This window comes from Candoia aspera, chromosome 1 (genome assembly GCF_035149785.1).
Source record: "Candoia aspera isolate rCanAsp1 chromosome 1, rCanAsp1.hap2, whole genome shotgun sequence".
Lineage (NCBI taxonomy): Eukaryota > Metazoa > Chordata > Lepidosauria > Squamata > Boidae > Candoia > Candoia aspera.
Window position 1 is genome coordinate 41,071,320 of NC_086153.1, and position 12,372 is coordinate 41,083,691.

Sequence of the window (12,372 nt, forward strand, 5' to 3'; positions counted from 1 at the left end):
AGAGCTACTTGCATGAAACTTCCAAGGCTGCCCTTTAGGTATTGATCAAGGGTACATCTCTTGGCTGCAGAAAACAACAAAGTATCAGATTTATTATATCACTGACTGAAAAAAATTAACATGTGGCAAGTTGTTACAAATAGAATCACAGAGATGAACGGGGCATTTAGGCCAGAATCCACACCCTTGCTCAATACAGGAATCCAAATTAAAGCATCCTTAACACTTGGCTATTTAACTTCTGCTGGAACATGTCCAGTGAAGAGGGCCCTGCACTTCTCTAAGTAAGAGGTTCCCTATCAAATTGCTCTTCCTGCTGGGAGTTTTTTTTTTCATCTGTCAATCATCTGGGACCTCTCTTCTTAGAACTTACGTATGCCCACATATATAAGGGAGGTCCTTGACTGGTTTAGCTTCCTGTGCCCCAGATACACCAAGATCTGTATATTCAGATGAAGGGCTCTTGACCATACTTAAAATAGATACTGTATGTATATTTTTGAGTGAATACAGTAAAATCCAGCAGTCTTACCTTCACCTGAAGAGCCTGAAAGATCTATGATGACGTACACTCTTCCTTCTGGCTCCAGATCAATCTGCAGGAGAAGGAAGCAAATATTTATTATTAAAATTTCACTGTGTTCTTTTCATAGGGTGTGTTGTTTTCCTGAGAATTCTTACAGCATCATTAATGCACTCCTGGCTTAAAGGAATTGGGTTAAAGGAATTGGGAAAAAAAAGATCAGATGCCAATGAATCATTATAACCCAGCCTTGGATTAAGCAAAAAGAATTAGTGTAAATATCTGGCTACATTTCTGGATTTAGATTTCATAAGACCACTTACTTATTAGAAAACAAGTAAGGACAGTACTTCAATTACTTCAGTTCATAGCTATACCTGTTCCAGAAGCTTAGAGGAGATAATACAACTTAAAAGCCAAATTTAAATAATGCAGACCACAATATTCTCCCAGTTGTTTCTATCCGTCCAATTCGGTCTGGTAGGTTGGGCGTGCTACGGGTCCCGTCAGCCGAGGAATGTCAGTTGGCGGGGACTAGAAGGCGTGCCTTCTCTGCCGTAGCGCCTGCCCTCTGTAATATTCTCCCTTCAGAGATTAGGATGTCCCCGACCCTGTTGGCCTTCCGTAAGGCCGTGAAGACCTGGTTATGTGCCCGGGCCTGGGGCCCTGAGTGTGTTAAGGGCCCCGTTTCTTGGCTATACTAACATCTATGCATTGTTTACTTGGCAACTATACATATTTATTTTGTACTTTTTAATTGATTTTAATTATTTTAACTGTTTTATGGTTTTTAAAATTGTAAGCTGCCCAGAGTTACTTGTTGAGATGGGCAGCTATAGAAGTTAAATAAATAAATGTTAAAATAATGAAAACATTAGATGCCAAAATCTTCATAACTTTGTTTCAGACTGGTTTGCAGACATCTGCCCAAGCATTTTTTTATACATGCAAATGAGGCCAACATTTTATATTGGGACTGTTTAAAAAGGACATTATAGGACTCACGCATGCACTGTCAGATTTCTACAAATAGGGTATTTACTGAGCTCATCCTTGATGGGCTCTGCAAATGTCTGCTTGCTTCTACAAGTGCTAAATCTTTTTATCTAGGTTTAGGGATAGGCAAATTCCACCAGATATTCCACCAGAAGGGTAAAGATATGTAAGTACACATTACTATACTGCTTTATGCCTGTACTTGTCATATGTCAGGATGAAAATGACATGAGTTAAAAGTATCTTCGAAATTCCATAGACAAGGATCAGCTAAGGACATCATATCTTTCAATGATCTTTAGCCGCCTTGTGCTGGCACACAGATGGTAGTTTCAAAATGGCATTCTTCGTTGACCTTGGAGATCTTGATGGGACATGGGGGAGAAGATGATTTCTCACCTATGTTATGGTTATTTTTCAGGCATTTAACACAACACATGTGCTTATTTGGCACCAATATATTGTTCCTGCAATGTGAAGCCAATGTCTTGAAAATAATTTTTCTTGCCATTATTACTGCACTGTTATACCAGGAATGGACAGTTTTCAGGTTAGTGTGATCTATTAGCTCTAAGATCCACCAACCAGAACCAAATGGAAAATAGAGGTACAGAAGCTAAAATGAAGGACTGAATAGTTTATTATGGTCAGATCAGCATAAGCAAATTCCAAATAGAAGTACAATAGCCAAATACAAATAGGTTCATAAAAATCAGTACAAATAGAAAGAAAAAGAATACACAAATATAGATTCACATATGGATAGTTTTGTTCTCCTTTGTTACCTGAGCTATAACAGATTCCTTAGCCGTTACTGAGCCTTGAAGTTGCTTAGCTTCTGTTTCTGTCAGTCCTTTCTAAACCGCTACTGAAGCATTGGCTTTGCACGCCCATTCAGTCAGGAAAGGAAGGTGGATGGCTATAGGCTCTCTTCATCTCTGTTGGAGTGGAGAGACTGCTGGGCTCTCTTTCTCCTTTAGTTCCTCTCCCGTTGGTTTGCTGAGGTCTAAGCCCACATCTTCTTCACCAAGAGTCACCTGCTAAGCTGCACTTTATTCTGACAGTTACTCTACTCCCTTGGTTGCAAATTCTTCCTCTTTGCATTCCCTCACAATAACAAGCTTCTTCCCACACAACCCCCCAGGTGCTATCAGCTGTTTCCCTTTTTATTTGGAAGCCAGCTGTGGTCCAGTGCTCCCCAGGTTCCCTTAAAGGCCCAGGGTGAAAACAAAGGGACGGAATTGCTCCTGTTGCCCACAGCAAGGCATTCCTTCCACAGGGCCAAAATACACCCTTGTCTAACACCTCTTTCAGCAGGAATTTCTGTGATGTACTGACCACGTACTGTATATTATACTGCAGTGCCATGGGAATTCTCATGGAGTTTATAAATAAGAAAAAATAACCTTCTGTCTGTTTAAGAGTTCTTTAATTTCCCCCATAATCTGAGTCTGGAAATTAGATCAAAGGTACATCTAAGATTGACAAAAGCTGTGTAAAAATTAGATCAAAGAAACATCTGAGATTGATAAAAGCTGTGTAAAATACTGAACACATTCTAGCAGGGTATTTCTCAATGTTGACGAGTTAGAGGGTAATAAAGAAAAGAGCAACCTTCTCTGAAGCTTGCCTCTCCTCAGCCAGGATGTTCTCAGCTATAATCCAATCCAACAGCTTGTCATAAGGATATGTGGCATAATGTTTATGGACCTTATTAAGAAGACTGATGGGATTGTAATTTATGGATAAGTCTCTATTCCCTTTTTTTTTTATCAATAGGGATCACCATGGCTAGGTTCTGGTCACTGGGAATCTGTGCCTATAGAAGCTCTGCTGTCTATAAAGGTGAATAGGGAGGACAAGATTGAAACCCACCAGTCTAAGTTATTGTGAAAGACCTCCACAGTGATAAAATCACAGCCTACAGCTTTTTAAAGCAGCTTTAATTGCTTTATTATAACGGCAATTTCTGAGCCTGACATAGGAGACCATGTGGGGAATAAGCATTCTTCATAGTCTAGTTCTGTATTCAGGTAAGGTGACTCCTCCTGTGTGTACAGCAACCTAAAATGGTGATGCAGAGAGCACAGAGAATGGCCTTGAAGGACAGTGGGAAGATCCATTATCAAGGCAATGATCAGGCAAGTACACTTATGTCCATTTCAAGAAACTAATTTGAGAAAACACATCAGACAGGCCCCTCCCTAATTCACATGAAGATAAAGTGAGAGAAGAGGGAAGCACATTCAGGATTACAAGATTCTGTTTCTATAGCTGTTCTATTAAAATTAATTTTAGACCCATAAGGCATTGGTTTCTTAGTCTAATGCAACTTAAAGGGCTGACAGGTATTCCCAAGCAGAGACAGGAATGAGGAGGGTGAAGGGTGAAAGGCACTGACTGAAAAGTTGTAAATTAGCAAAATAGAGCTTAATACTTGGATCAAGACACATGTATCAATTGGTTCCTTGGCTCTCTAAGGGCCTGCCTTTTCTTAGTCTGTTATAATTGTTTATACTGTCTTTTCAGATAGCAGATCTTGTACTGAATGAGTAGAGGGTTATTTTTATATTCTCTAAAGTTTCTTGAACACGTGACATTCATTGTTAAGTCAAGGTTGGTCAAGAAAGGACCAGTTCTTAACAGCTATATAAGCAGAGCTGGTGAAAACAGAATTGGCCAAAGGAGCTGTATCAGCTGGCTGTAGAATGACAAGAGACAATAAGTCCCTTCTTCTGGAATATCTAATTGTAGTTGAAATGTCTCTTCAGAGGAAAGAATTTCAGTTAACTTGTAGTTCACCTGGGCCATCCATTTCAGGCACATTGGGCCCCTCAGAATGTCTTCAGATAGGATGGAACACAGTCCTAAAGAAAGACCACCAAAAGAATTCAAAAACAATGTATCAGGAAAGCAGTCACTCTCATGGCAATTGTCAATATAAAATCTAAGCAGAGGGAATAAATGCTTCTAGAAATGGCAATATAATTCATAAAGGAGGGCCTTATCCTAGCCCAATGTGAAAATTCTGCAAGGTAGTCAGTGGGACATCATACTATTTAAGATCTGGTCTACATCATATGCAGTCCCCTAAAGTCTCCAATGTTGTCCTTGGATTCCCTGACTAGCAAAGGGTCTTTGACTTCTACGATGCGTTGCAAATGATGGAATTTGAAATATAGCAGATTGTCATTCAAGCCTAATCTGTCACTGAAATCCCCCACTATGAGCAGATGGGAAGTGCAGCTGAAAATTATTAATGTAGATTTCTGCTTTTGACCAAATTTCTACGATTCAAGGGAGAGGGCTGTTGGGCAGTATATAAACATTCATAAGAAGCAAATTATCACGGGAGAAATTTAGGATGACTTACAAAACTCTCAAATGGATCTAGTGAAATGATCATGGTGTAGAGACTGACTGAGATATGGACACTGAAGACTTCATGAAATCTCACTTATTCTGTTCCAGGGACTGTGACAAGAGAGGAGGATTTAATATCCCCAATATGCAAATCATTAGCTGTCCAGTGAAATGTAAGCAGCAAAGAATATAAAACTGGGTAATATAACTCATGAAGGCAGGGTCCCTTATTCAGATCTCCCATCCAGCAGCATTCCAGGAGAGCAGTCACAATAATTCAAGTAATGTTGCAAGTCAACTGGACTTTTCAGGGGTAGAAAAAGGAGGGCCCAATGTGTGATGCCTTGACCTGGGCTGGGGGAACATTGGAATCATCTAAGATTATGCCATCAGTAATAGTATCCAGCATTCTGAGCAATTAGATTCTTCTGGATCTTCACTCTGTAGTCATCTGTTCATATAGCCAGGGACACATAGCTCAGCAAACGGGAAAAAAAATGTGTGGATAGAGAGCTTGAATCATCCCTGGGGCAGTGAAGGAGCAGCAAAGATTTATTCTCTGCTGAGAACCAGGAAATGAATGCTTTATATTATGAAAGTTGGCTGAATCATTATGTAAATGAGGTGACTGGATATAACTAGGCTCATGCCAAGTCATGTTGCATTCAGCTGTATCTCCAGCATTTAAGGAGGGCACAATGCAGACAGGTCTGGTTCTGGCAGAAAGCTCAGGAAGGCCTCAGTGGAGGTTTGACTGCATCACCCACAGACTAGGAATGAGGTGACTTGCAGCTTTTAGATGTTAGAAAGAAAAAGCTCTCTGTCTGAAGCCAGAATTTAGCGCCAGCTACATTCTTGAGCCATATACAGAGATGAGCTACATAGACAAAGTTATATCCAGGTTACTTTGGATTTTGCTATTGCCATTGTTAAATAATTAGGATCCCAAAATCTTTGGGCAATAATCTGTAAATCATCCAGTGAATTTACACCCAAGCCTATCTCTTCTCCACCTTGTTTTATGCCATTAACACTATCAAAATTTAAGACAGTCTCAGTATATGAAAAGCAACTGCTTCTCTTGTTTGGCCTGAAAGATAATTGCCCCCTGGGTTTAACTCAGGTAATACTTTGAAGGCCTTGGAATCTAGCTTCTTGTTGACCTTCCTTCCCTTCCTTGTTCATTCAGCAAAAACCTCTGCTTCTAAAGGATCCCTTGAAGAATTTGAGAAGGCTCTACCAGTAGAGAAACACATTTAAAACAAAGCAAGCATTTAAAAGCTTAATCTAAGGGAGAAGAAATCATTCAAAACAGATCCACATATGCTTCCCTCATGCACAAGGAAAATAGACTATATAAGATATATTGGTAAGAACAGAAGCAGATTTGCTAGGCCAGCATGAAACATATATAGTACACACACAAAGAGTAATGGATACCATTCATGTCAACATGTTTGCAATCTCATACCCATTGGGAATGTTCAGCAGAGATAGGGATTTGCATAACAAAATAATGCTATGATTGCTCACATTAAGTGATCTGATATGTTCTAATGGAGAATCTATTTTGATGGTTGCCCCTTTATTGGCTATGATTACTAGGCTTATACAACTTCCTAAGCCATAATGTGGTTTGTTGGGTTTGGCTTAATGTATTGTGTGAACTCAGCCATTGTGGTTTGAAAATTCTTTATGGTTTGGTATATTGCTTGAACTCCAATTGTGGTCTATTCAGTAAATGACTGTTAAACCAATCATGCCTTACTCCAATGTGTAAACCGCCACTATGTATTTTTGCTCATGTACTCACTATGTATTTTTGCTCATGTACTTTTGATTTTAGGGGAAAGGATACCTTTATTTGTTTCTAGTGATGGGTGAGCTTTCCCGAAATTACCTGGAAAAGGGATTACTGAACAAATTTTAAGTTAATTAGGTTCAGGCCTAAATCTGTTCATTGTAAAATCAGATTCATCCCAAACTCCATGTTTTGTTGCACTATTATTTCATTGGCATATGAATGGATCTGGAGCTCCCTATCCTAGTTCCAAACATCCTTCCATTACTAGGGAATAGTATCCTGAGGAATTCCTCCAACTGTCCTATTCTCTTCTTCTCAAAATATGCATACTAGTGACAGCAACAAGTACAAAAGCTGGCTTGCAGCTAAACCTCAAAAAACCCAAGATTATTGGTTTGATTGATAACTGGCAAATAGAGGGAGAAAATGTAGAGGCAGTGAAAGACTTCGTATTTCTAGGTGCAAAGTTTACTGCAGATGCTGACTGCAGTCAGGAAATCAGAAGATGCTTAATCCTTGGGAGAAGAGCAATGACCAATCTCAATAAAGTAGTTAAGAGCAGAGACATCACACTGACAACAAAGGCCCGCATAGTTAAAGCAATGGTGTTCCCCGTAGTAACATATGGCTGCGAGAGCTGGACCATAAGGAAGGCTGAGAGAAGGAAGATAGATGCTTTTGAACTGTGGTGTTGGAGGAAAATTCTGAGAGTGCCTTGGACTGCAAGAAGATCAAAGCAGTCCATACTCCAGGAAATAAAGCCAGACTGCTCACTTGCGGGAATGATATTAAAGGCAAAACTGAAATACTTTGGCCACATCATGAGAAGACAGGACACCCTGGAGAAGATGCTGATGCTAGGGAGAGTGGAGGGCAAAAGGAAGAGGGGCTGACCAAGGACAAGATGGATGGATGACATTCTAGAGGTGATGGATTCGACCTTGGGGGAGCTGGGGGTGGTGACAACTGACAGGAAGTTCTGGTGTGGGCTGGTCCATGAAGTCACGAAGAGTCGGAAGCGACAACGAATAAACAACAACGTGACAGCAACAGTAAGAACATGTGATGCAGCAGCACTGCTGGGGCAGGCCCGTTTGGACATTCAGTTTCTTAAGTCATTTAGTAGTTGTTCAGGTTTTTGTTATCCCTGAGCAATTACAATTCCAGAGTTCCTGACACAACTCCTAGTGCCTTGTGAAACCCATGGAAACAGTCTCTATCACACTTACTAAACAGATCAGTTCAATGGGCATGATGAGTACAGCAGCTAAACCCAAACTTCAGAGCTTTGCATGCAGCTTGCAATGTGCCATGCAATCCAAAACATTCTTATTCTGAAATCAGTCATTCCGAATGTTGTCTAGTTAATACTCAAAATCATAATGTGCACTCTTTCCATGAGCTATTCCATTTAAGCAGGTAAACAAGTGTTCTGCTCTGTACAAATGAATAGGAAAGAATTATAAACTTCTTTGTAGAAAACAATGGCAGCAATGACATTCAATAAAATATCAATATTTTTAATAGGAAAAATGGCAGGCGATGAGAAAGTTGAAATGCTCACTTGTTCTCCTTTGCAAATGTTTTAAGTGCAGTCTGTTAGAAGATCAGAAGAGCAGGGTACTAGTTAAATATTTTGAGGTCAGAGATGATGGTTGCCTTTGAACCATATCAGTAATATTATGCAGACGGCCTCCTGTGGAGGGCGGGGGGACTCCCTACTCAGTTATCCAGCTAATGCCACACAGTGATATTTATAAACACAAAGTGATTCTGCTGAGCTATATATGCAATTTCAAGGTGGAGAGCCAACCTGCACATTAAATTATAAGCACATGAAACACAGGCCCCATTTGCCTTAGGAGCAATGGGCGGTTTATAGCAGAGAAGAGAGCTTTTCACTCCTATGTACCATCAGAGTAAGGTTTACCTGACAAACATGCAGGTCTGGAACGCAGCACCCTCACCTTCCCTTCTATAGAGGAGATTTAAAAGTTTGATGTTTGAGAGATATAAAATGGGTACATGATGGCTGTGCTCCATCTTAGGATAAAGCCTGAAATCAAGGCAGTTTAGGCCAATTTAGAAGAGTTTTCGTACTCATCCAAGGCAGACCAGATAGCTCCAATTTACTTGTCCTAATCCAGTATCCTTCATGGATCTTGTTCTAGCACTCTGCTTCACTGGAAATAACAATGTGCAACACCAAAAAGAACATTAAAAATATTTTGTTTATATAAATGACAGTGTGGCTTGAAGTATAGATTACATAAATTCATCTAATTTGGAAAAATATATCTATGGAAGCTATATGCTGGAGATAATCAGAAGGGCAAACAGTTGGCTTCATGTTCTGCTTGGAAGCTTCCCAGACCAGACCATCTTAAAAAGCGTGGCTCTATTTCATGGAGATATGGCTTTACTTAGAAGAGATTTTCCATGATTTTCATATGGGAGTGATGGCTAAAGCTCAGGTTATTATCAGAGACAGGGATACTTGGATACATCTATAGAGCCAGCAAGGCATAATGAAGAGGACACTTTCATGCAGTCCTGTGCCAGCTGTGCCCATTGTAGTGAATTTTAGGGAAAATTCATACAGCTTTGTACTTCTCTTTATATTTTGCTGAAAGAATACCATCAGACTTATTGAATATGTGGTAAGGTAAAATATTAAAACCTGGAATGTTTTAAATTTTTAAAATAAGCTTTTTATTCTGAAAAGCCTGAGATAAACACTTCAGAGGGAAACTGAAATGACATAACAGCTACCTTAATTGTTTCCTATTCTAGCTCTTCACAGAGGATGTCACTCATTGAATGAGGGGAGTGATAGCAATCTGGAATTAGTATTAACTTACAGCACTAAAATAAGAGTGACCTTGTTGCTATTGAAAGATTGCTTCTGGCTTTCTCTGACATTCATGATCTATGTGAAGCCATAAAATTAAATGGACCTGACCTCAACCATAACAGCAAACACAAATAACTTCCTCCCACATGGGTTACATTCTGCTTTCTATCCATAGAAGATTCTAGTTTTGTGACATTCATGCATTATGCAATGCTATGTCTGAAAATTCTGGAGCGCTGCAGATGATCGCATTAGTAATGCTGGACTGCAACCTCTCAGAACACTTCTGACTGGATGCATGCAAAAAGGCAAGGTTTCTTTGTGGACTAAATAAATAAATTGCTAAAGTATATGAAAATGTTTCTCCAGATTGGAATTTTTCTTTTTCTTATTTTCCTTTGCTGGTTTCTCACAAGGACTCAAGATGTATATAGAAACCATTTTCATCCAATAGCTCCTTGTTCTTTGTTTGCCAATATTCTTTTCAGCTTTTGATTTACTAACTTTTCTTTCACAACATATAACTAGTACACTGTTTTATGCATTGTATGCATATACTTCATTTGCATTTTGTTTCATTTGTCTGTTGCTCTTCTCTTTCACTCCATAGCTTTACAAGGCTCAGGGTCTGTTAGTAACGCATGTCAGAATGTTCTTTTGGAAAATACCTCAGTAGAACATGTTTTGTCATATTCTTCCACTCTAGAAAAGGAGCCATGCAAGAGACTGATGGTGGACATGGCTAATGCTCTCATTACACCATGATTTATCTGGCAGAATTTGCAAAGTCTTGGGACTAAGGTGTAGGCATCCTGGATTTCACTACAGTTGCCAGTTGACACTCTGGAGATCTAAATACCCTGATGCATCAGGAGAAGAGGCAGGTATTTTCATCACCCCTGCTCACCTGCCATAATGAATAGAAAACCAGGTGAAAACCATACAGTTGGAAACATGGTAGATGCCACTATGGAAGAAGAAAATCAGTTAGGAACAGGCAGACCTTCAAGTTGTGGCTGCATCATGTAGGGCATTGGGCTAAATGGAATCACTTCTAGTTCAATTCTCAGAGTTGAAATCTGATAGGACTAGAAGTAACTAACAGGTTTCTGGCCTAAGGACTAATCCTTCACAGCAGTGCTGTATAACTTGGGATTTCTAAATAATGTCTGTTGCTTAGGAGTCATTTTAGCAAAAAAGAAGATTCATAAATATTTGACTAAAAAAATGTTTGACAACAGAACACACAATCCCATCTACTCAATATGTTGGCTGAGGAGAATATGATGTACGTTTTAGCAATCCCCTGGCAATCTGAGCTTGAGAATGCCACGTTTTTCCCAGATGTTAGGAGATCTTTAATCTATAACAGAACACAGAATGCATTCAGTTGCAAAAGTATAGTTAGCCCTTAAGGTAGGCAGGATATTTTCACAAACATATTGACATGGGAAAGTAACAAAATGTATTATGACAGGACCTTCTTTACTACATCATGTTGTTTTGCTGGATCTAATGTTTTCTACAGACCTGGAAACAAATGTTCTGATTGTAATATATGGTGAGAAAATACTTTGTTCCTGGTCAAAACACCTCAATTTTAATGATTAAAAGACTGAATAATTTATGTTTCCTACTTCAGTTAGGATGGTGAGCTAGTTATGTTAGCTCCACAAAGATCCATGGAGTCTTTTGTATCAACCCCCTGGAAGGACAGATAACTAAGAATGCTAGATAACAGCTCAAACACCAACAGGGCCTTCTGGTATTCAAAGTACACAGGATATTCAGAAGCTCTTAGAAACCCGACTGAGCCAGCAGGTAGCTTGGGAAAAAAATAAAATATTGTAAAATTTTTGTATTATTATCCCTATTACTAATTGTCATACTGATGTGAAGGTTTCTGGTTTGACATGATACAATGTAACAACATTTTGATACTGTACTCTGTAACTAAACCCTTTTCCTCCTGCAGCTATGCAGCCTGCCACCAATTGCCAAACATTTTGCTTGAATTTTTCATCTTCAAAGTGTTTGCATGAATAATACAAAAGCCACTAATTGAACAGGAAGCCAAAAACTCAGAATACACTAAAAGCAATTACAATCAACTGAAACAGCTTGCTTTTCATCCCTGCCTCCACCTGAGAAAGTAGTTTTAACGCATTTGCACATAGGAGATATAAATCTTGCTTCAATTTACACTGCAGTGCAGAGATCAAGTTTAGACTGGCCAGAATCTCTGTTTGTGCAACATACACAATAACTCAGAGACCAAGCAAAATAGCAGTAGAATGGGAGGAATTCAAAGCTGATTTTAGCTCCATGTATGAGAACACTTTTTTAATGGACTATTTGCTATCACATCAGTGTTGACTCTTAGCAAGCACATAGATAGGGCTTCTCAAGATGATTTGACCCCAATCTGGTGCTTCAGGTCTTCCAGTGGTGCACCCAAGTCCTTCCACCTTACTGGTCATTCTCTTCTCTTCCATCTTTCCCCCATTTCCAGCATTACAGACTTCCCAGGAGAGTTAGGTCTTCCATAAAGTGTCCAAAATATGACAAGTTGAGCTTATCATTTGTGCCTCAGGTGAGAACTGTGGATTGATTTGTTCAATGATCCATTTATTTCTTTTTCTGGCTATCCATAGTATTCTCAAGAGTTTTGTCTCAAGGTTTAGGGCTAGATAAAGCACTGAGTGAGATTTCTGCAAGTGAAATCTCACTAGCATTTTCATATATAAAATACCTCACTCTAAGTGAGGGACATTCAAGAACATTGGCCTAGTGCTGTGAGTTTGCAGTCAAGTCACAGACTAGGCTTATAAG

At 39.3% G+C, this 12,372-nt stretch overlaps 1 protein-coding gene across 2 annotated transcripts in view; it reads right to left on the bottom strand.

Annotated features, from left to right (window-relative positions):
* Positions 1–12,372, bottom strand: part of PRKCE (protein kinase C epsilon) — a 295,055-nt gene that overhangs the window by 157,017 nt on the left and 125,666 nt on the right. For both annotated transcript variants that reach the window (XM_063302820.1, XM_063302813.1), the window contains exon 2: positions 533–596. In XM_063302820.1, coding sequence (XP_063158890.1) covers positions 533–596 — 64 coding nt within the window. The remainder of the gene's footprint in view (positions 1–532; positions 597–12,372) is intronic.